The sequence below is a fragment of the Liolophura sinensis genome, chromosome 2, assembly GCF_032854445.1.
Source record: "Liolophura sinensis isolate JHLJ2023 chromosome 2, CUHK_Ljap_v2, whole genome shotgun sequence".
Lineage (NCBI taxonomy): Eukaryota > Metazoa > Mollusca > Polyplacophora > Chitonida > Chitonidae > Liolophura > Liolophura sinensis.
The window spans coordinates 22,226,337-22,252,310 of NC_088296.1; the positions used below are offsets into that span (position 1 = coordinate 22,226,337).

At 39.0% G+C, this 25,974-nt stretch overlaps 1 protein-coding gene across 1 annotated transcript; it reads left to right on the forward strand.

The window, feature by feature from the left end:
* The first annotated feature begins 322 nt into the window (after positions 1-322).
* Positions 323-25,974, forward strand: LOC135462580 (ubiquitin carboxyl-terminal hydrolase 8-like). Its single transcript, XM_064739804.1, has 24 exons — positions 323-401; positions 2,084-2,238; positions 2,813-2,957; positions 3,786-3,871; positions 4,610-4,755; positions 6,139-6,316; positions 6,734-6,896; positions 8,121-8,265; positions 9,078-9,708; positions 10,328-10,469; positions 10,882-11,302; positions 13,286-13,444; positions 13,798-13,957; positions 15,772-15,865; positions 16,746-16,876; positions 17,484-17,586; positions 18,116-18,220; positions 19,024-19,146; positions 20,089-20,205; positions 22,556-22,698; positions 23,246-23,375; positions 24,060-24,090; positions 24,924-25,012; positions 25,868-25,974. The coding sequence occupies exons 2-24, from the start codon at positions 2,141-2,143 to the stop codon at positions 25,904-25,906; spliced, it is 3,579 nt and encodes a 1,192-aa protein (XP_064595874.1). The 5' UTR covers positions 323-401; positions 2,084-2,140; the 3' UTR covers positions 25,907-25,974.

The window sequence follows — 25,974 nt, forward strand, 5'->3', positions numbered from 1 at the left end:
TATATATAAATATATAATTTGTAATTGAACTGATTTTGTTTTCATATCAAAATTGCAAAAATATTGGTTGAAAATTTTTTTTGGAGCTTTTTCGTTTTTATCCCTTCTGACAAAATTTAATAAAGATTTGGATTAGAAAGTCGTCTAGCATCGTGGCCCAAAGATTAAAACTTTTGATTTAATATATACAGAAACACAGCATTGTTCATTTTCAGGTGTTTTAGACTACATAATATTCAAACAAATCTGTTATATAACTAGACAACATGCAAAAGCTGAGTACAACTTCTCGAATACGAAACTAACGCCCCTAGCTCCATGGACTGGAGAGGTCACTTCCTGATGAGAAGATGTTTTGACAGACAGAATTTGTTTACGCAATATCCGCTTCAAAACCATGGGTGAGACGATATCATTTTGTGAATTCATGCTCCATATTTTACATTTAATGGGGACAACTTTAGTAAACTTACTTTTTATCCAATGTGTATCGCTTATATACGAAATGGACTAGTTGGTTGACAACAACAACATAGACATTGCGCAGTCAACACTTTCTGACAAGTGACATTGATGCTTGCATGATTGATGGCTCAGGGGATCATCGACAACAAAACAGTTGGAGTTTATGAAAAGCCTCTCCTAACTTGTTGATATCGTCATGAAGTCCAAATAAATTAGTGGCTGATATACTCTTCATTCATCTTTTCTTTTAGCCCTGGATGACTACTCTTCGCTTTGTTATATTTGTACTTGGCGCTCACATAGTCCTGGGTTGATCCCATTTTTCACGGCTAAAGGAAGGATTCTAAAGTTCCGGAAAACAGTCGATTACTAACCTTTCATGCCAGTCCAGCCACTATTTTACAATGCTTATGGTCTTCGGATACCTGACTGTTCATGAGATGTCCATCATACCAAAGGTAATATCTGTCCATATTTATGTAAGCCCAACCACTCCACTAACTTCTCATTTATGAAGTGGACACCATCTACACGGTGTGGATGGGCAGCCAGGCAGCTGGATACAAAACTCTTTTCAATTATGCTGGTCAAGATGTTTTTTTCTTGGTCGACGATCACAAGCTGGCTGGTTTTAGTCACCTTGACTTTATATTGTATGAATATGCATGTGCCATTGTTTTGACATATGTGACCACCACAGTATTCGTATTCAGCTGCCGGGCCGCGCATGCACGCTGTGTAGATGGCCACCATTTTGTAAATGAAAAGTGAGCGGAGAGGTTGGAATATGGATGGACATTTACCTTTGAGATGATTTCAACAGTGCCTTAGGACCCAAAGCATTCTAAAGGAGTGGCTGGGCGGGTGTGAGAGGTTTGTGATTTTAGAATTCTTCCCTTTGCCGTGAATGGGACCCATCCATGACTATGCGAGCGTAAGTACTAATATAATAGTGTGCAGCGCAGACATCCAGGGCTACTTTTCATTTCATCCACAAACTTTGATATCATCAGGAAAATCCAAGCACAAGCTGTAATGTTACCCTTTAGTAGTCTGAATTTTCTATCTAGAACTTAGAGGGGATATTTAGATGGAGAGTGAGATGATTTTCATTGAGCATCAAAGTATTCTTAGATTGCTCTGATGTCAGGTTTGGCAAAATTTTGTCAGGTTTCGCAAAATTTTGTTTGGCCAAGGATGGCCCCAAACCAGTGTCAAACCTGATGCAGTTGTCATAGAACTTTTGAAATTACCCACTAAAAACTCTACACCCTATAAGTTTGCAGTCTGTCAACTTATCCCTAGCATGGTGTCAATTGGTTATTTCCAAGGCTGTGTGGGCCAGAGATTCTTTGGCACTACTCAAAGTGTCCAACCATACACCGAGCGTCTGTCATATTAAACAAGGGCACTTAACTGTGCCATCCTTGGCCAAACAAAAGTTTGCCAAATCTAACGTCAGAGCAATCTCAGACTAACAATGCAGTTGCAAGAGTTCCAGAAGGAAATAACTCCAAATATGTTGGATTAACGGTATGGAAATTTACTGCTGTTTGTAGGCACATTTAAACTTCCCTAGGCTAAATTAACGTCAATATTTACTTAATTTGCATTGCAGACCTATGGATGGGAACTTAGCTGTTTTGAAGTGTTTTTGGTGATTTAAAGAATCAAGATGCCTGTCAGCACAGCAATAGACTTGTACCTTGCCAAGTCTGTAGGAGAACTGAACAGCAAAGCTGAAATCCCACACAAAAGTGTGATCCCGAAAGTGTAAGTCATGTATGACTGTGGGAAACATTTTGTCAAGTGAAGAATTATCCCCCTTTATGGAAGGCGCATGTGTTTGTTCTAAATGCATACATTTTTACATTGATCTCATTTTCTAAGTGGAGTGCATGGATTTCTCGAGGCAAATGATACATATACGTAGTAATTGTGGACAAAATTTATGGACTGAAATTCTTGTCATCTCCTTTTAAATTCTTAAGTACGGCAGTAGTCGATGATGAAATAAATACATGACTAAATCTCATGGAAACAATCAGTTTAACAAGAGGAAAGCTGAGCTTAGAAAGTGGATCACTAAGCAAGGTTTATCCTGGGTACTAGAGTGTGCGTTGTCAGTTAATCTGGCTACAGCTATATAAATATAGGTATGAAATTTTTGTGGAAGTAAAAAACAGTCATTCTGCAGATAACAAAAGGGGCAGTTGAGCGTTCGAAGAAAATTGAAAACTCACTCACTGCCCTCTCTGATGTATAAAATTTCTGAAAAGAACAGTTAATCATTATCCAGCGAAGACAAGAATGATGGTTGAACATAGAAAGACTTCTTTGCTTTTAGCTATATTAAGACAGCAGAGAAGCTGATCACGGATGCAAACCGATGCTGTAGCCTTGGCGACGAGGAGAAAGCGTATGTTCTCTACATGAGATACTTCAACATCATTAGCCTGATCAAGAAGAGTCCAGACTACAAAAAACAAAAGGTACTTATTCTAATTCTTGTACTTAAATAATAATTGAATGGAAAACAATACTCAGATCCGCCCCATCTGGATTTTGTCTATAAAGGGAGGATAACACTGTGGTATAACCTGATGGGTTGTATGACATATTCATGGGGTATATCACTTAGTTATCTTCCCTTAGATAACATCCACAATGTGCTGTGCCTATCTTTGCCATGTCTATAAACTGAGCATTGTCTCCCATTTCATTAGTGGCATTGAGGAAGTAAGGGTAGCCCCAAATTCTTATTATTTACCAGTGCATCTTAAATTTAAGCGTGACTTGAAAACCAATATACATGTAAATCAGGCAGTGAAAATCTGCCGCGTTCATGATCGGCAACATGGCGGGACATGTGACATCCAGGATTTCTGTGACCCTAATTCGTCAACCTTTTCGCATATGAAAGTGGAACTTAAGTGCAAATTCATGGACATTTTGAAGTTGATTTTGGAGACAAAACTACATTGGGTTCATTGGCCAATTTCAGGGTTTTACACAAAGTGCAATTTTTTCAATCTACACAGAATAGTGCCTTCAGAATATGCTTACATAAACACTTTGCAATACTGTGGAAAGGTTTAAGAATTACAGTACATATTTTACCGGGATAAAGAAGTTTGAAACGCCTTTGAAAACCGCCTTGCTTGGTGTTTAAACCCATCTCATGATGTCTTCACAGGCTGTAATAACAAGGGAATTTACAAAATCCCTGTTTAAATACATAATAGGAAAGGAAGGACCTTCTGGATTTCTGGATTTTATGTACGCAAATATTTATGTATTAATTTTGATTTATTTTTCAGGATTATTATGATAGCCTGATAGGGAGGAAAAATCAGCTACAGGCGATTGAGAAGGCAGAGACCTTGTCAAAGAGCCTGACTAACAGGTCAGTATGGTACATGTACAGCTACAGGCTATTGAGAAGGCAGAGGCCTTGTCAGAGAGCCTGAAAAACAGGTCATTATGGTACATGTACAGCTACAGGCGATTGAGAAGGCAGAGACCTTGTCAAAGAGCCTGACCGACAGGTCAGTATTGTACATGTACAGCTACAGGCTATTGCGAAGGCAGAGACCTTGCCAAAGAGCCTGACTGACAGGTCAGTATTGTACATGTACAGCTACAGGCTATTGAGAAGGCAGAGACCTTGTCAAAGAGCCTGACCAACAGGTCAGTATTGTACATGTACAGACATCGGACTGTCACCAATGCGGTTGTCGTGAGTTCCAAGTCCAGGTCATGCTGGCTGCCTCTCCAGTCATATGTGAGAAGGGTTTCTCTCGGGCTCTGCCTTGTTTCATTTCACCACAATACTGGCAGCCGTGGTATAAATAGAATTTTTGAGTATAGCATAAAACAATTGGATTAATATATAGGCCCTCAGGTTATTCAGGGTACTGAAACTTCTCCTTATGGTATTTATACCGGTAGTTCCAAATTATGTCATATCAAGAATTTGTATTAAAGCATTTGACTACATTTAAATAAGTAATAAAAAAAAGAAACTATAGAGACACAGCCTCAGATGCATTATTTCATTGCATATTTGTATAGTTACCTTAGTTTTTGGAGGCTTGGGTTAAATGTCAATTTATATACGATATTTTTTCTTTCACGTGACCAGATATGAACTTCGAGAAGCCGAAGCTGTTTCAAAGAAACTTGATGAAGAGCGAGAAAAGGCTGAAAAGAAAAGACTAGAAGAGGAGGCCAAAGCAAAAGAGGAAAAAGCACAGGAAGAGGAGAAAGAGAAACAGGCTAATGGGACAGGTAACAGCTACTGTGGATTGTCACAAGTCGTAGACCATCCGCTTCGGGAGCGATAGATTCAGGATCAATCTTGAGTCAATCCTGGGTGGGGTCACACCTAATACTTTAAAAAAGGAAGCCTTAGCTTCATTGTGTGGTGTTCAGCTTTAAGGGGATAGCGCTCAGCACCAAGCGAAACAGGCAAACGGGGTTTGATATCAGGTCTCTTGACTTTCAGGCAGACGCTCTAACCATCAGCCCCGATAGCACAGTTGATAGAACATCCGCTTCTGGGGCGGTAGATTGAGGGTCAATCTTGGGTCTAAGACATTAAAAGAGGAAGTTGTAGCTTTTTCGCTTGGGGTTCAGCATTAACGGGATAGTGTAACGACTGGTTGACCCGTATCAGTATAATGGCTCGGGTAGGGAGGCTTACAGGCCTTTGGTAAGTCGTCTCAGTGAAGCAGCACTAGATAAACGAGTGGGGGAAATCCGTCCTGCAACAAGGAGGCACATTACACGTACAAGCACTCAAAGGACTCCTAAGTCGTCATAAGAGTGAAACATTGTTGAGTACGATGTTAAACCCCAATCACTCACTCAGTGAATCCATTACTCATACAGTTCTTGTCTTATGGTGACCGTGCTCAGTTAACAGCAACTCATTGTTATTGTCATGTAAAAAATAGACATTCTTCATAGTTTGCATATTTTATTTATTTGTTTGGTTGGTTGGTGTTTTACGCCGTACTCAAGAATATTTCACTTATAGTCGACAACGGCCAGCATTATGGTGGGAGGAAACCGGGCAGAGCCCGGGGGGAATCCACGACCATCAGCATGCTGCTGGCAGACCTTCCCGCTGTATGGCCGGAGAGGAAGCCAGCATGAGCTGGACTTGAACTCACAGCGACCGCCTTGGTGGGAGGCCTCAGGGTCATTGCCCTGTGCTGGCATGCTGAGCAAGCCCCCCCCCCCCCCCCAGCCTTGGAGACCTCCCATATTTTGCATATGTTTGTACGACAACATCATTAATGTATGTAAAGAATGTGATGCAAATATAATGTTGGCGCAATGTGATGTCTCAAAGAGCAGACATGTAGCGTCATCACGTATGAATTTAGACTCAGCAAAACAAAAGATTCCTGTCAGTATACTGTAGGATGTTGGGATCTTCCGTGGGTGTATGTGTACTAATACTACTGATGTTTGGCATCTCCAACAATAAATGGCTGAACCTACAGGGGATGGAACATTTTCAATTTTGCACACGTGAGCAGTTATGGGAGCAAATCAAAACTAGATATTTGAGGCCAGATAAATCCTGTGTTCTTCAACCCAACAAATAGTGGATGAGGTGCGAACATGTGATGATAACTGATGTTGTTTTTCTTTTTTCTGCAGATAAATCCCCTTCCTGTGACAAAGCTGGTACCATAACAGCCCCCTGTCTCTACCAGCTCATTCAGTCCTCACCTGATCAGCTGATCATCATGGATGCCCGGTCGTCTAACGAGTTCGCAGATTCTCACCTGCAGCACAAATCTGTAATCAATGTACCTGTAGACATTATTACACCAGGGTGAGTAGACACAACAGGTACAATATTATACTTCATGAAGGCAAACAAAACGGTAAAATGATTTGTACATGTTTCTAGATATGTCTCTGACTCACAGTGGCTGATGTCATGTTTTCCTATATTCATTTGGCTAGGGAACAGTTGCCAGTGTTGTTAGATGACTTGCATAGGGCATGATCCCACATTAACATGAGAGGTCTCACTTCTCGTAGTTTCACACCTCAGAAAATTATCTCACATTACGTCATAGATGCTCTCATATAAGGAAGGAGGTAGTTGTGAGCAAGCTTATTGGTTTTTATGTTTTGTTGAAATAACTGGCTTTTAATTATGAAAAAAATAAACAAAGAAATGCATTTCTACATGTACATAAATAAATTTATAGAAATACAGTGCGATGAAATTTTTGTCTTACAGGATAACAGTGCCACGTATAGAAACTTCTTTACCTGTGGCGTCTAGAGAACTGTGGGAGAAGCGTGCCCAGATGGAGTACATCATCCTAATGGACTGGGACTCCACCCTAGACAAGATTGGCCCTGGCAAGACACTGCAGACTCTAAAGGATGCACTCTTTAAGGTAATTCAAAATACAAAAAGTATCATACAAAAAGTGACGTAATGACCCAGGAGCCTCTCCCTAATGCAGTCGCTGTGAATTCAAGTCCAGCTCATGCTGGCTTCCTCTCCGGCCATTCGTGGGAAGGTGTGTCATCAAGCTGTGGATGGTCATGGGTTTCCCCAGGGCTCTGCTCAGTTTCCACCCACCATAATGCTGGCCGCCGTCGTATAAGTGAAATATTCTTGAGTATGGCTTGAACACCAATCAAATAAAGTAAATAAATAATTAAAAAAGTGAAGGATATTAATTTTGGTCTGCTTGTCAGTCTGTTTGTCCATCTGTCACACATTGGTATCCATGCAATATTCCGTCTGGATTTTGCCCAATAACTGATTTAACTGTTGTATGATTTGATACAGATACAGGTTTGTGTGTAGATTCATTTTATGGCGTTTCAGATCGAAATCTTAAAAATTCATAGAAAGAACGTTTTGGAATGAGTTGTGAAAAGTTCTGGATATTTCACAATGAATTGCCATCTTCCATGAATACATATGCTCTGCATAGACCATAAATAACAATACATGTAAGCTATCAAAATAGTTTCCGTTATTCTCCACATTGACATGTGTATGTAATTATGTGTAACTCTGTTATACTGGAAAGGCGCGCTAGTGCAGCGTAATGACCCAGGAGGCTCTTACCAGTGCAGTCTCTGTGAGTTAAAGTCCAGCCCATACTGGCTTCCTCTCTGGCCGTACATGGGAAGTTCTGTCAGCAACCTGCGGATGGTCGTGAGTTACCCCCCAGGCTCTGCTCGGTTTCCTCCCACCATAATGCTGGCCATTGTTGTATGAGTGAAATATTCTCGTACAGCGTAAAACACCAATCAAATAAATAAATGAATGAATAATATGCTGGAAAGTGTTGGAAGACTTAGCTTGTTAGTCCCTTGAAGAGCCGTTTCTTCCGTGGGTTGGAGCCTGGTATTGTGGATAATATACCCCAGGAATAAAGTATGTATGCTCATTTGGCACTGGATGTCACTGGATCTTTACTGCACTGTGCCAGTGAGTGTACTATGGATCGGTTTGGTGTTGCATCTTGTGTTAATATGATGGTATTGCAGTGAGGCAGCATTTAAAACAAGATCAAATTAGTGATATCCATTAAGGATGGCAATGAAAACAGGTGAATTATCTCATGAAGGAACAAACTTGAAATGAATCAATATATTTACAGTTTGACTCCAAAACCATCATCAAGTCAGAGCCACTGATACTGGAAGGGGGTTATGATGAATGGCGTTTGTATTACCCTGCCATAACTACGCATCCAGTGAAGGACCGGCCGCTCTACACCAAACCTCTATCTAACATACCTTCATGTGAGTTGATACAACAAAGTATGGGACTCAAGGGCCCACAAGCAGAAATAGACAGTTTTGTTGATAATTCACAACACTTACATGTACGGGATATTGCAGGTAGACTTGAGTGTGACTGCAGCTGGCTACATCAGACATGTAGCCTTGGGGAAGGAAGAGCTGTGTAAAAGCTTCCCTTCCCATCCCACCAACATCAACCCCCATTCAAGCCAAAGGAACTCAAGTTCCACTTTTGCTGACAAAGTTTTTAAGTAATTTTTGTGTATTAAGCTTCGTTTACCTCTACTTATATATAATTCTGTTAATCCAGAATGTGTGTCAGAGCTTCAAGGGCCTGGGCTACCCCTGGGACATTCGCCTGTAATTATCTGGGATACTCATTCCATTTACCTATATAGGAACCTACAACAACCCCAAATCCCTCCCACTCTGGACACTGGCTATGGGTAATGATTGACATGCCATGTGGTTTCCATATGAAACACTTTTTAGCAGCTGCAATATTTATATTTGCCCAGTTGTGATTTGCTTTGTGGTTAAATTGTGTTAGCCTAAAGCCATCAAGTTGTGCTGTATTCTCGGACATTTCTGAGCGGCACTGAATCCACAGAGTTTAAGAACCCTACCACAACATCGGTAGTTTTGTACATGGCATCTGTCTTTTTTAACTGAGGACAAAAAACTGAACTCTTCATTTAGCTTTTTTTCAATTGTGATAAATAAATATATCAATCAAACAGTGGCAGTTAACTTGTCTTTCACGATGTTGCTTTAAATGATATTTTATTACTCCACTTTTCTATTTTTTCCAGTGGATTTTGACTATCCTGACTTAGATGCAGCTTTTATACAAACCCCAAGTCCTGAGGCAAAAGCGCCCAATGGACAACTTCCTGGTAGTACCATCAACCAATCAGAATCTTTGCCCAATCTGCCGCCACAACAAAAAGCACGACCTTTTATACCTGATCGGACGAAAAAGCCCACATTAAATTCACAGACTTCTCTAGAGCAACTGAACAATAACATTTCAGAGAAAGATAAATCGTTTTATTCCAGTTCGGCATCAGCCACTGGCAAAAAAGCTGAGCTCTCCGCTGACAGTTCAAACACTTTGGTGATGCAGCCGAAACCGAAATCAAACATTGTTGCTGAACAAGAGCGTGAACTGGCTGCGTTACAAATCCTGCAGAGTCAAAAGCAGGATGAAATGCAGCAGTTCCAGAAAGAGAAGGAAAGGATGGCACTAGAGCACAAAGCGCGTCTTGAACAGTTGAAGACACGGCAAAGCGAACTTGAAAAGCTGGAACGTATGAAGCGTCAGCAAGAGAAAGACGTGGCCGACCTGATGAGGATGAAACGCAGGCTTGAAGAGGAAGTGCGGATGGAAAAAAGAAAAGAGGAAGAGGAGAGACGAGAAAAGGCGGCTGAGGAAGAAAAGAGGCAAGTACATGTGTGCAGAGGTCATGTTTGCTGGTGATGGTTTGAAACAGGAACATGTCCAGAGTCAGACAGAGATTTTGTGAAGTTCAGTGCTCATAAGGGCTAAATGCACAAGGCATCTTGAAATAAAACATGATTCAGTGTTGTGTACAGTGCACTTTCAGTGGCCAGCCAGTGTTGAAAAAATATTTTTGTGGTTGAATTTTGCGTAGTCTCCATTACATATATGTACCTCATACTTATAATAGATATGAAGAAAACTGTAAAAAGAGGAAAATTAGCTATTTGGAATCGCTCTTTTTACCCATGAATAAAAGATTACTGAAATAATGTTCTCAGAAATTCTTTCCTTCTGGTGAACATCTGGAAAGAAAAGGTGATCAGAGCTCCTAGATGCTGTCAGTATGGCTTGTAGAGCCCACCATAGAATTTAAATATATGTGAATAGCTTTCAACACTTTAAAAAAAAAAACAAAAAAAAATAAGTGAAAGTATTTGTACGCATAGTTTTCAGTTGTCTGTGTGGTGGACCTCACTTCATATTTTAGCTTTCTTTTACTTTAAGAGCCCATTCTCACAAATGTTTTGTTTTAATGTGAGGGTACTGTACACATTTCAGAACTGCTGAGCTCGAGAGAATGAAGCTGGAAGAAGAGGCAAGGATAGAGAGGCTGAAGTCCGTGGAGGAAAGTCGAAGCCAGAGAAAACTGAAAGAGGAAACAGAGAGAATGAGAGAGGAAAATCTGAAGAAGGAAGAGGAGGTTTGTCAAGATTGTGCATGATTGATTTATATGTCTATCTGATTTATGTTAATGCTGTAGTTAGGATATTTCGATAAACTGAATCTATATTTCACACAGAAGGGATCTTGCAAACTAGCCTAGATAAAGGATGTGGCTATACTATATTAGCTAGATTATATCTACATCTTGTATGATTCGATCTATCAGCTTACCAGCGCCGTTAGCAGCTACCATAATAACATGTCGTGCGGCCTTGTTAGTGTGCGAGATTCCCATCCCTAGAAGCCTGTGACTCATGACAGGTGACTCATGACAGGAAGATGTCATTCACAACTATTTTGCATTCATCATGGCTCATGTTCTTCATGCCTCATGTTCTTCATGCTTTGTGCTCTTCACTAATCATGGTCTTCGCTTCTCACATCTTCAGGCAGCTAACATAGCTGAGGCAGAGAAGCTGCGGCTTCAGACAGAAGCTCTGGAAGGAGAGCGTCGGAAAGAAGAAGAAAAACAGAGAGCTGAAGAAGAAAAGGAAACAGCAAGGAAGAATGAAGAATTAAAGCTTGAACAGCAGCGCCAAGAAAACCTCAAGAAAACTGAACAAGAACGGAAACGCCGTGAAGAGATACGGCTCCAGCAAGAAAGAGAGAGAGAAGAACTGAAGAGGAAAGAAGAAGAAAGGAAGAAGAAACTTGAAGAACAGAGGCTGGCTGAAGAGAAAGAAAAACAAGAGCAGGAGAGGCTTAAACAAGAGAGGCTGGAACGAGAAAGGAAAGAGAAAGAAAGGATGGACAGAGAGAAGGCTGAGGCGGCAAAGAGAGTAGCCGAGGAGAGACTCAAGCGAATTGCTGGTGAGACTTTTATGATAACTCATTATTTGATTTATTTAGTTATTTATTTGATTGGTGTACTCTAGAAAGTTTCACTTATTTAATGGCGGCCAGCATTATGGTGGGAGGAAACCTATAACCATCTGCAGGTTGCTGGCAGACCTTCCCACGTACGCACTATTTGATTTATTTTGTTATTTATTTGATTGGTGTACTCTATAAAGTTTCACTTATATAACGGCGGCCAGCATTATGGTGGGAGGAAACCTATGACCATTCGCAGGTTGCTGACCTTCCCACGTACGCACTATTTCATTGAAATAACATGTATGATTTACGTGTACCTTTCCAACCTGACCATTTACCTTGACCAGGGTTTTTATTTAGAATTAACATAATTTCTCAACATTTTCGCACATGAAAGAACAACATTCAGTGCAATTTTATGCACATTTTAATTTAATTTTGGAGACAACACGACATTTGTGGGATTGTTCAGTTTCAGGGCTTCACAAAAAGTGTAATGTTATCAGTCAACACAGAATAATGCCCTCAGAATATTCTTGAGTAAGCAGTTTGCAAAGATGCGAAAAGGTTGAAGAATTACAGTAGAGAAAGATGGTCAAAGCTCAAAGGCAAGAGGCTGAATTGAAAGCAGTTAGAGGCTGAATTGAAGATAGAGGCTGAATTGAAAGCAGTAAGAGGCTGAATTGAAAGCAGTTAGGTTACTATTTCTATTGGTTTAGGGGGGGGGGGGGGGGCTCTGTGGCTCTGTTGGTTAGCGTGCTAGCTTCCTCTCCGGCCTTACGTGGGAAGGTCTGGCAGCAACCTGCTGATGGTCGTGGATTCCCCCCAGGCTCTGCTTGGTTTTCCTCCCACCATAATGCTAGCCGCCGTGGTATAAGTGAAATATTTTTGAGTACAGCATAAAGTACCAATCAAATAAATAATTAAATCTATTGGTTTAAATGATCAGAGTATCAAAAGTATTCAGCAACATGGAGAGCAGTTAAAAGCTTTCTGCGGCCTGCCAATTGCACTTTTTGAACTATTTGCTTGATGCAAAATCAGTCATCTTTTGGTCTGCTCTTTTCTGAGCGCTCATCTCTGAAAAAAGTGAGTCTCTTATGTCAGAATCCCTGAAACCCCACTACGCATTATGCTGTATCGAAAAATTTACACTGTTGCAGCAATTTTTGATTTGAATAACATTTACAAGTTCTAAAATTTCACCCTGCATCATTATTTAGTATTTGAGCCCAAAATAACATGTGCCCAAACACAACTACAGGCACATTCTTTTTACTTACAAAATGTGACCATGCAAATTGAGCCAAATGCCTAAAAGGCAAAAAAATTAAGATTCAAATGACGTATTTAATATACCCAGTGTACTTATTTGATTACGGTGTTTTACGTAAACATTTTTAAGTGTACTTATTTGATGACAGTATTTCATGTAAACATTTTTGAAGCGTACTTATTTGATTACTGTATTTCACGTAAACCTTTTTGAAGCATACTTATTTGATTACTGTATTTCACGTAAACCTTTTTGAAGCGTACTTATTTGATTACTGTATTTCACGTAAACATTTTTGAAGCGTACTTATTTGATTACTGTATTTCACATAAACCTTTTTGAAGTGTACTTATTTGATTACTGTATTTCACGTAAACATTTTTGAAGCGTACTTATTTGATTACTGTATTTCACGTAAACATTTTTGAAGCGTACTTATTTGATTACAGTATTTTACGTAAACCTTTTTGAAGTGACATGTTTTGCTTGATTCTGGTTCACTATTCCACCTTATTTTGGCCGCTTAATAGCTTTTTGTGAAGTTTGATTAAATTCTGAAATGTGAAAAAAATTAAATGTTATCTTTAAGGGTATCATTTTGAGACCTTTTTGTGCTTTTGAAAGTGCATTTTTTACATACGAAACTTTAGATGAAATACAGTAAGTATGGGGAGAAAATGTTTGTATGTGTGTTGATATAGAGGCAGAACGTAGACCCAAGCCTAGCCCCTCCACCATGTTACCTGTGGGCTGGGAAAGGCGACTGGACAAAAACACCAATCGTTATTTCTACCTGAACCACAATGATGGAACCAGCCAATGGGATCCTCCACAGATGACCTCTGCAACCTCATCACCAGGTGAGTTTGGGTGACAATTCCTCTCAGGTCATCCTTAAAAAATTGACTTCCTGCGCGTATGAAATAGACCCTGGTTAGTGAAATCATTTTTTTCATTCGGGCTAATAAAAAAAAAGATAGGCCTTTTTACAGAAGTAGAAAAAAAATTCTATCAGCACTGAATCATTCTTGGGAGCAGGTCATGTGTGATTGATTACGGTGATTGCTCAAGGTTTGTTGAATTTTTTAAATTCTGTTGGCATGTCACACATGTATATACGGGTAGTTTCTAAATATTTTGAGGCCTCAGCTTCTCATTAAAGTTATGAAGTTACCCTGTTCAAAACAGTTTTGCTTTGATGTTCACTTTACAGCCCATGGTAAGGTGTACAAAACTAAACTAAGGGATGAAGAATCAGGGAGAAGCAGTGGTTTGCACAGGTCTCATTCGTCCCCAAACATCGCCCAGCTGGTTGAGGATGAAGGGAACAAACGCATGCCGAACTTCAACAGGGGAGAGAAGCCTACAATAAGGTAAGGGACTTAACTGTAGCGTTACAGTGTTAAGGAATGATGCACCAAATTTTTGCAGTTACCTCCCTTAAGGGACTTTTTCTTTGTGTTGTATGTAACGTATTGGAAACATGTACTGAAATATAGGTTTGAATAACATGGAACAAAATAAGGCATACATTAAACTGGTCTTTAGTCTATTCCCCATGTCCTTCTGCATGCTAACACGTGCTAAATTTAAAATTTAGATTTTCAGTGAAAATAAGTTTTCTACTGATGTATGTTCTAGAAACTTTACTTAAAATGAAAGATAGCACCTGACTAATGTTTACGACCACTGAAAGACTACCATTCAAAGTATTTTAAACAGGCATTAAATATTTTTTTTTTACATTTTTTTTCAACCCAGTAAAAGCTTAGTGAAACTTGGTCTTGACACAGCTTCAGCACGTCTCCATTGTGGAGAACAAGCTGACGTCACGTTTACTATCGCTCTCTAATGTCAAAGGTATTTTTCGTATAAATAGTCTTACATGTAGCTGTAGCCCATGAGAGATAAAAGTTGATAGGTGATGAAGTGAAGGCCCAAGTGATAAATAGCTTTCTCGGAAATTGGACATACTGCATAAAAGGATATTTCTTCCACTGCTTGAACTGTTGATACAGTAGGCCTCCTATATCATTTACAAGGAACTCCAGGGACCTTGTTTAAATAGCCTACAGATGCATGGTTGGGGTATTCATGGTTCATGCTCAATCCTGAAACAAATAGAAATAATTCTAAGCACCACTGAGGCTACATGATCTAGACAATTGACTGTCGCTGGATTTTATGTTTCAGTTTTGTAGTAGTGACTTCTAAGATGAGAGCAGTGCTGACCTAAGTATCGCAGACGTCGGAGAAAGCACCTCGGCTTGAACATAGTGTTTCGATAAATTTACTGTATTTTATGAAATAAAACAGAAAAAATAACATCCCTTGTACGGGAGAAAGATGAAGGACTAAAATTTAAATTCTTCAGTTCTAATAAATTCATAGAAAAAAAATTATATCATAGGATTTAATTAGTTTTAAGTGTTGCCCGGTGAGATGATGCCTTCTTCTTCCCGCAAACCTTCGGCATACCTGATGAATTTAGCAGTGTCTCTGATATTGGTTATTTAGAAATTGCTGACTAAATGATAAAATGAATGACAAAAAAATGTATTTGGATAATTTGAACAGCGTGTCTAAGTAGTTTGGGCCAAGACGGAAGATACTGTACTTACTGTCTGAAACCCTCGTTGAACATTCCACAGCTTGTAAATCAACCAATTTTGCGTCTGTGGTGGTCCGTAAATGATACAGACCTGGCCCTCAATTAACACTGTGTGAAATGGCATGTTGGCTACACGTGACTAAATCATCATAAACAATCTCAGAATGATGTCTTATGCAGTAGTTCTGTGTTGTCATATGTCACTTCATGGAGTGACTGGGTAAACGCTACATCACAGCTTAAGCTGCACAATCTGATAGCAATGCGTTTGATTGGATAAAATTCTCAAGATGGCTGCCTCGATTCACAACAGTTACAGTCATTTGTGCTGTATTGCCCTTTTTGTTCTACTTGTTATTTGGTGAAATCTCTTTAAAATAATAAAGTATGATACTCTTTAGACAGCTTGAATAACCTCTTTTCAGTTGAAATGTGTTTTAGCTGTCTTGTCCTTTAATAATATGTACACGCATTAGGTTGAGTTTTATATTGGAACTCCCTTATTCAGTATGCTATATATATTCAATAAACGTATATGTACATCAGTATGTGTAATGTATGATTTTCCTGTCACAGGCCGTTACCGTCACAGTCCATGAGCCCTAGTAATCGTGCCATCAGTGTGAGAGCGGCTAGGCTGAGAGATCTGAACCCAGTCTATGGAAATGTGGTGAGTTATATTTCTTTATTTGTTTGATTGATGTTGTACACAGTACTCAAGGATATTTCACACTTACACGGCGGCGACTAGCGTTATGGTGGAAGGAAACCAGTCAGAGCCGAGTGGAAATTAACAACCATCTGCACGTTACTGACAGACCTTTCAATGTATGACCGAAGACGAAGCGAGCATGATAAGGAACGAAGGACTTCACCATGGTATGGTGGTGTCCGTTTGACGTTACTGGCAGACCTTTCAGTGTGTGACCGAAGACGAAGCGAGCATGATGGTGAGATAAGGAATGAAGGACTTCACCATGGTATGGTGGTGTCCATCTGTCTGTCTGTTGTGGCATTCCATCCACTATATCCACAGAACTGCTTCAGTTAAGAGCTGTAAATGAGATTGATTCCACTCGCTTTCAGATTGAGGGATTTGTTCTCCTTTTTGTGATGTATTCATATGTCATTTAAAGCCCGACTGTAGTTGAAGAGCTACTTCATTTTTAGTGTTTGAAGTAGGGCAGTAGGTCAGTAGGGAAGTAGGTCAGTAGGGCAGTAAGGAAGTAGGTCAGTAGGGCAGTAAGGAAGTAGGGCAGTAGGGCTGTGCATTGCTATCACTATAACCAAGTCTTATGGCATTGTCCATTAATCTCTCTACAGTGAGGGTGTATCTTGAGGTTCCGACGTTCTTGTGTATGCTTGGAATGTGAGAGCCACTGCGTAGTTGCACCAGGCCATTTAAAATTGGGAATCGTTATACCTGATACAGACTTGATTGATCAAAAATAAAATTATGCATGTTAAAACCAAACTTGAACTTTCAGCAAATAAACACACCTATCAGGGCAGTAGGGAAGTAGGTCAGAAATTTGTATTCTTTGTTTTAGGGAGCTGGGCTGACTGGTCTTCGTAACCTTGGCAACACGTGTTACATGAACTCCACCTTACAGTGTCTTAACAACTGCTATCCCCTCGTTAGTTATTTCCTTAATGATAATTATTTGGAGGATATAAACAGGTGAGTTAAATATATGTGAGCAGTGTACAGGTAATTCTCAAAACTTCTGTTGTGCTGAAAAAACTGTAGCGTTCACTCTGCTGAAGACTGAAGTGTTGGTCTTGGGTTTTAGAAATAACTTGCGCCTGATTGGTTAAAATTTATGTCAAGCAGCACTTTAGATTTTTTCACTTTGCATGATTTTGCTTACCTTATTAACAAAAATACTTTTGAAACTTTTGGTGGGACTCTTGATGGATATATGCATTTGGTCAAGTGTTGTCTTTTCTTTCAAAGACAGCAAAAACATATACGTTGATTTTTTTCTTGTCTGAAAAAGATGCTCATTGTGTGGAAATTACAATACTCTTACGGTAATTCTTCAACATTTTCGCAGGTTTGCAAGGTCTTTATTCAAGCATATTGTGAAGTCATTATTTTGTGTAGACTGATAAAATTATACTTTTTGTGATGCACTGAAATTGGCCATCCCAACCGATATAGTTTTGTCTCAAAATTCAAACTGAAAATATGCAGAAATTGCACTGAAAGTTGCTAGTTTGATAGTTTGATATGCTAAAAGGTTGAGGTATTAAGGCAATATCATTGTGAAGTTTTGTGTTTCCAGGGAGAGTAAGTTCAGTTACAATGGCGAGGTGGTGGATGAGTTTGCTGTGGTGATGAAGGCACTCTGGCAGAAGCAGTACAAGTACATCAGCGCAATAGACCTTTAAGGTCAGTTTCACTTTCAGTTTTAACCCAGTATACATGTATGTTCAACAACAACGTGTGAACTCAACAATTAGGGTAAATATTCATTATCAACTGTGGCTGTTAATTTCCACCAGATTTGCACATTTTAGGGCAATAATCTAGGCCCAGGGTCACAAAGTGATCTTAGACTTAAGTCAAAACTTCAAATGACTCTAAAACTGTTATTTCCTGTGTAACAGAGTAAAAATATTGCTTGACAGCTTGAATTCAGACTAAGATATTGTAACACAAATTTCAGCTGAAATAATGGAAAGGAACATACCAATTTTAAAAGATTGAAATTTTGACTTAAGTCTAAGATCGCATCTTGATCCCAGGGCCTGGAGCTATGGCAGCGTGAGAACAGAGTGGTCAGTAATCACAGTTCACAGCTCCCAGTACCAAGTGTGTCCACTGGTAGTATCATCGTGTGCGAAACTTGCTACTTTTGCCCAACTACCTAATTATTCGAAATTTACAAGTATTTCTACTAACTTTATTTTTTAGGTGGTCTGCAGTCACTACAACTCTCTGTTTGAGGGGACGGATCATCAGGACTCCCAGGAATTCCTCGCCTTTCTATTGGACGGATTACACGAAGGCTTGAACAGGGTACTTTGTTATAAAAACGATTAGTTTTAGTTAGTAGTTTGTTATAAAAACGATTAACTTTATTTAGTAGTTTGTTATAAAAACCATTAACTTTATTTAGTAGTTTGTTATAAAAACGATTAACTTTATTTAGTAGTTTGTTATAAAAACCATTAACTTTATTTAGTAGTTTGTTATAAAAATGATAAACTTTATTTAGTAGTTTGTTATAAAAACGATTAACTTTATTTAGTAGTTTGTTATAAAAACGAATAATTTATTTAGTAGTTTGTTATAAAAACGATTTACTTTATTTAGTAGTTTGTTATAAAAACCATTAACTTTATTTAGTAGTTTTTTATTGACAAAATTTTTAGTAAGAAACTCTGAACTCTTCAGGGTCAAAAATGGGGAAAAAAAGAAAGAAAAAAAAAATGTGAATTAATAAATGTGTGAAAAATAAGTGTCTATTTTATGTCCCACTCTAGGTGGGAAGGTCTGCCAGCAACCTGCGGAAAATCATTGGCTTCCCCCGGGCTCTGTCCGGTTTCCTCCCACCACAATGCCAGCCATCGTTGTATAAGTGAAATATTCCTGAGTATGGCGTAAAACACCAATCAGATAAATAAATAAAATAAGTAAATAAATAAATAAATCTATTTTATGTTCAAGACTTGGTGGTCTTATGATTTATTGATGCCCCATAGCTTTGTCCTGTACTTACATCTAACAAGATGGTTTCTTCCAGTTCTTTGTTGTTTTCTTCCAGTTCTTCCCGTGTACTGTATTAAAGATATGCTGTTGTTTTTTCATCTTTTTTCCAGATAAAGTATCGTCCAAAGCTTCCTGAAATTGACACCCAAAATATGCCTGACCTCATGGCAGCTGAGAAATCGCTGGCAAGCCACAAACTGCATAATGAATCCATCATAGTGGAACTTTTCCAGGTATGCAGGTCCCTAGGCCAACTCTCCTACTCACCCAACAAACACACGAATGCCCACCCACCCATGAAACACAATAACACCCAGCCACCCATCCACCAAACACACTAACACCCACCCACCCACCAAACACACTAACACCCACCCACCCACCTACCCAAACCACTGAAACAAAAGGCAGTACGTGCCCTATTTTTAGTTTTCCTGTGCAGAGTACTACATATATTGATTTTACTCCATTTTTCTGTAGCCTATTGATTACCGTAAATTACAAAATTGACAACTTGGTACCAATTTAAGAGTACACGTAACAACATTTAAATGTGATATCTCATAAATTATTTTATGTATCTCAGGCTGTACATGTAGAGCACAATAACACAATGTGGATGGTCCATTGGGGACACGCTGTGTGCATATTAATTACCGTAAATCAAAAAATTTGCAACTTATTTTGTGTATTGGCATCAGTATTAAGGCAGATATTAAGGGTGGTACATCTAATGTACCATACATCTAACGCACAGTAACGTGAGGGGGAAGCTCACTCATAGAGGTCATGCATGTGTGTTAATTACCATAAATTACAAAATTCCCTACTTTCATGTCTCTTTTTTTTCTATTCTCTTAAAGACAGGTGATCATGTGTCTCATACAGGGTGAAATCTAGAACAATGCCTCAGAACTCTTTCACCAGTGTGCTCGTTGTGAGTTCAGATCCATCTCTTCCTCTCCGCAAGTTACTGACAGACCTTCCCACATACTGTCATGGGTTTACCCAGGGTTCTGCCAGGTTTCCTTACACAATATTGCTGGTTGATGTTGTATTAATGAAAAATATTTTCAAGTATGGCATAAATATTCAGTCATATGAACAAATTAAGATGCACTTTTAAGTGGAGACATATTCTGAAGTACCCCTTTGTCTCGTTTTGTTTTGCGCAGGGCATGCTTAAGTCCAGAGTGACATGTTTGTCATGTGGGAAGACGTCCACTAGGTTTGATGTGTTTCAGTATCTGAGTTTACCCATTCCTTCTTCAGCATCACAGTTCACTCTCCAGGTAAGATAACAAGCATTTTCAACCCCATTTTGTTGCTCTTTCCAGGTAAGATAACAAGCATTTTCAACCCCATTTTGTTGCTCTCTCCAGGTAAGATAACAAGCATTTTCAACCCCATTTTGTTGCTCTCTCCAGGTAAGATAACAAGCATTTTCAACCCCATTTTGTTGCTCTCTCCAGGTAAGATAACAAACATTTTCAACCTCATTTTGTTGCTCTCTCCAGGTAAGATAACAACCATTTTCAACCCCATTTTGTTGCTCTCTCCAGATAAGATAACAAACATTTTCAACCCCATTTTGTTATTTTGTACAGGTAAGATAACAAGCATTTTCAACCCCATTTTGTTGCTCTCTCCAGGTAAGATAACAAGCATTTTCAACCCCATTTTGTTGCTCTCTCCAGGTAAGATAACAAGCCTTTTCAACCCCATTTTGTTGCTCTCTCCAGGTAAGATAACAAACATTTTCAACCTCATTTTGTTGCTATCTCCGGGTAAGATAACAAGTATTTTCAACCCCATTTTGTTGCTCTCTCCAGGTAAGATAGCAAGCATTTTCAACCCCATTTTGTTGCTCTCTCCAGGTAAGATAACAAACATTTTCAACCTCATTCTGTTGCTTTCTCCAGGTAAGATAACAAGCATTTTCAACCCCATTTTGTTGCTCTCTCCAGGTAAGATAACAAGCATTTTCAACCCCATTTTGTTGCTCTCTCCAGGTAAGATAACAAGCATTTTCAACCCCATTTTGTTGCCATCTCCAGGTAAGATAACAAACATTTTCAACCCCATTTTGTTGCTCTCTCCAGGTAAGATAACACGTATTTTCAACCCCATTTTGTTGCTCTCTCCAGGTAAGATAACAAGCATTTTCAACCCCATTTTGTTGCTCTCTCCAGGTAAGATAACAAACATTTTCAACCTCATTCTGTTGCTTTCTCCAGGTAAGATAACAAGCATTTTCAACCTCATTTTGTTGCTCTCTCCAGGTAAGATAACAAGCCTTTTCAACCCCATTTTGTTGCTCTCTCCAGGTAAGATAACAAGCATTTTCAACCCCATTTTGTTGCTCTCTCCAGGTAAGATAACAAACCTTTTCAACCCCAATTTGTAATTTTGTACAGGTAAGATAACAAGCATTTTCAACCCTGTTTTGTTGTATACCATGGTTTTTGACTTTTAAGAAACTTTTAAGAAGTCTCCACTGTCTTATTAGTTAAATAACGCAAATCAAATAAGTAAATTTAATAAATTTAAGAACTCTCACATACCGAAGCTGGCTCAGTTCAGTGTGATGAGTAGGTGTGGTGTCTTTGGCATGTCTGTACAGTGAGGCAATATTACAACTGTGCCGATGTCCTCAGCGCTGCTCAGTTTCCTCCCACACATGGAGTTACCGGTAAGCAAGTTCAGTGTGATGAGTAGGTGTGGTGTCTTTGGCATGTTGGTACAGTGAGGCAATATTACAACTGTGCCGATGCCCTCGGCGCTGCTCAGTTTCCTCCCACCATAATGCTGGCCACCGTCGTATCAGTGATATATTCTTGAGTACGGCATAAAATACAAATCAAATGAAAATGAAAATTACAAGTGAGCCAGCATTGGAAATGTACTGCCATAGATGCATTCATTGTGAAATGACAGAACAAGCCATAGGAGCAGAAATAACATTGAAAACAAACGGTAAAGCCTAAAACAAAATTCTTGAGCATGGAGTTACTGGTAAGCAATATTCAGATAAATGTAAATAAATAAATAAATTTCAAAAAAGTAAGCAAAGCAAGAAACTATTAACAGATGTCTAAAAGCTGTATAAGGCTATATAGAGTTTAGAAGAAGTAATTTGTATTAAATGGTTTACTGAAGAATATTTCACTTTGTGATGGTGGTCATTTATATAAGTGAGAAACAAAGTCAAAAATATAGTATACTGATTTAAGCATCAAATAAATAAATATATATTTAAATAATTAAAGAAATAAATTTCAAACAAGAAAATTAGACCAGACACTATTAACAAATTTCTGAAAGTGATGTAGAAATGGGTTTAAGGAGAGCTGATTGGTCTGTTGTGTGGCTTCATGTACAGGTTCAAACAGGTATAGGATTTGTTTAATGCAGTTTGTTTAATTTTGATAGATTCCCAATACTTCTCATCTAGAGTTATCAGTCAATATCTATAGGGACATATATGACACTCTTGCTGTTTTCTCAAAGTCAACAGTAAGTAGTTGATTGATGCATATCATCTTACTCAACAGGTGTCAACATTTAGTTTTTAAAGGGGGAAGAGCAAGCTATATGATGTCTGTTTTCTTAAGTGTTTTACTCAAATTTTATGATCTGCAGGACTGTCTGAGAGAATTTTTAAAAGAAGAAAAGCTGTCTGGGAGCTCGATGTGGGATTGCCCTAACTGTAAAGTGAAGAGGGAAGCCGTGAAGAAACTAGACATCTGGAAACTGCCACATATACTGATAGTTCACCTTAAGAGGTAGGCCACACCTGTATTTACACACCTGAAATATATGTATGTGAATGTAGAGCTGTAAGCATATATGACCATGCACTTGAAATGTTATGTATCTGAAAAGTACGTAGTTGTAATACTGTGAAAGGCAGGGAAGTCTGGTGACCTGGGTTCAAACCCATGTCGGGTCATACCAAAAACTGTAAAAATGGTACTTGTTACTGTGATAGTTTATGCTATACAACGAAAGTTTAAAGTGCTTGTTATTATACATAGCGGTATGAAAAGTTTTGTATTTGTACAAGATAAAAAGGATATAATCATACACCTTAAAACGCAGGTGATAATGTACTTAAAAATATAGGTGATTATCACAAAGTGTCTCAAGAAAGAGAACATATACACCACGACAAATTGTGGTTCTTTTGTATGCTCATATACACCACAACAAATTGTGGTTCTTTTGTATGCTCATATACACCACAACAAATTGTGGTTCTTTTGTATGCTCTTTTATAAGCTTGATAATACCTGATCAATGAGATCACTTTTTTAATTTTTTCCTTTTCAGATTTTACTTCGGAAATTTGTGGCAAGAGAAGAGGAATAATTATGTTGACTTTCCTGTGCATTCTATGGACTTGGATAACATTGTGGCTGGTCCACGCAAGAGAAAACCATACAGTCTCTACGCTGTAGCGGTACGTTCCTCGTTTCCTCCGCAACAAAACTTTCTCCGGTTAATTGACTGTTTTGAATCTTGATGCCCAACCCATATGGCAGTCTTGGTGGTGATAGTATTCATTATTTTTGCCTGGAACAAAGTTGCTGTTTTTTTTTTTTTTTATCTTGACACTCTATGAAGACCATTCTTTCTTTGAGGAAAAAATAAAACGTACAGGTGTACATAAAGATGTAGCTTACCGCGTTAAAAATACTGAGCTAATTTGTGTGCTAATACTGAATGATAAATGTTTTAGTTTGAGATTAAAATAAAACCTGGCCTTTTAGTGTGAAAGACAGGGCATTGGACTAGAATCTAGCCTTTGTTGGCCAAGGCGTCAAGTCTGGAGGCTATTTACATTTCAGTACATGATGGCCGTTTTTGGGCCAGTGGTTTGCACGCCATAACAGCACAATGGCTCAAGAGTCTCTCATGAATGCGTTCGCTGTGAGTTCTCTTGCTTACCTGTACATCATTAGGGCCAGTGGTTTCTCATTGCACACTTCATTTAATTCTTTCACTCATAAGCCAAACCGCTGTTGTAAGTCATAATTTCTTGAGTGTTTGATAGAATCAGGTAAACATAATTGTCACTATCAGATTATTGTCAACGCCTTCATGTCTTAGTTTCCTGTATTCTGTGCTTGTTTTTTTTTTTCAGAATCATTATGGGACCATGGAAGCTGGACATTGTAAGTTTGAAATGTACCTAGTACATGTGATTAGATTCTGTTTTTTCTTCTAGATGCATTGATGTGCAGTATATAAAGTACATTTTCATAGGCTTTTATTCCCCAGATGTAACGGTGATGTAACAGAGCTCTAGGTTCCTCATACATTTTGTTAGCTCGCATCAGGCAAAATATTCAGTTTTCATTGAACAACAACGGTCACTTGGTGGACGTGTATATTCCTGTATCATGCGACTGATACCAATTGTCTGTTGACTAGGTTGTCTCCCTTTATTCTGCTTTAAAAGCATTGACATTTTGTTGGTTCTGACTTATGGGTCGTTTCCAGGATAAATTCATCACATGATTATTCAGTGACAGGATATGGAAATATATGGGGTCAGTAAACCTCATATTGAGTGTACACTGTACAGTATACTCGGTAATTGTCATCTTGATTCAGCTCCTTCACTTTTCTGGTCAGTTGATTGCCAGTATTCTGTTGCTGACACCACCTTCACTTTTCTGGTCAGTTGATTGCCAGTTTTCTGTTGCCGACACCGCCTTTACTTTTCTGGTCAGTTGATTGCCAGTGTTCTGTTGCCGACACCGCCTTTACTTTTCTGGTCAGTTGATTGCCAGTTTTCTGTTGCTGACACCACCTTCACTTTGCTGGTCAGTTGATTGCCAGTTTTCTGTTGCTGACACCGCCTTCACTTTTCTAGTCAGTTGATTGCCAGTTTTCTGTTGCTGACACCACCTTCACATTTCTGGTCAGTTGATTGCCAGTTTTCTGTTGCTGACACCACCTTCACTTTTCTAGTCAGTTAATAGCCAGTTTTTTTGTTTTGCAGACACTGCCTATGCTAAGAATCCTCTGTCTGGAGTCTGGCACAAATTTGATGACCAGGAAGTGCAGAAAATGAGCAGTGACAATGTCAAGGTGAGGTCATGTGAAGGTTTTGAGGGGTTATGAATATGCATGAAGCAGGCACAGAATCAAGAATCATGAACATTGTGCCTGAAGAAACACATCAGTCTTATCTTGTACTGTATAAACAAGGAATTGCAAAGGAAAAAAAAAATTCTCTGGGCCATGTTTGGTTTGGTCCAGATTGTATGGTTTCCTGTGGGGATTTGGTTTTCTCTGGGCCATGTCTGGTTTCTTCTGGACTGTGTGGTTTTTCTGGGATATATCTGGTTTCCTCTCAACTATATCGGGCGTCCCCATGTCTGTGTCCAGTTTCCTTGCCTGGTTTGCTCTGTGCTATGTCTGGTTTCTTCTGGGCTATGCTGCATTTTTTCTTAAATTTTGATTTGCTCTCAACAGTGTCTGGTTTCTTCTGGGCTATTCCTGATTTCCCCTGGATTGTCTGGTTTCCTCTGGGCTGTATCTGGTTTCCCCTGGCCTATGTATTGTTTCCTCCAGGTTAACTGGTTTTGGGCTTTGTCTGGTTTCATCTGTTTAAATGTATTTCTGAGCTATGGCCATTTTCCCAGAAGATGTGTCTGGTTTCCTCCAAGCACCATCTGTTTTCTTCCTCTGTAAACAGCAAGGAATTCAAATATTATTTAATATTTATATTTGATTGATGTTTTACGCTGTACTCAAGAATACTTCACTTATACGACAGTGACCAGCATTATGGTGGAAGAAAACCGGGCAGAGCCCAGAGGAAACTCACTTCACAGGCACCCATTACATAAATCCAGGTGCACACAGTGTACAGAAATACTTATAATAACCAGGTGCAAAGTGAAGCAAGTGGTACATGCAACTATGTTTTGTTTCTTTCAGACTTCAGCTGCCTACTTTCTGTTTTACACCTGTCTGTGACCTGAATGAAACAAGCTTATAGACAAGTTCCCACACAGAATGACTGGTACATTTACAAACAGCTTGTT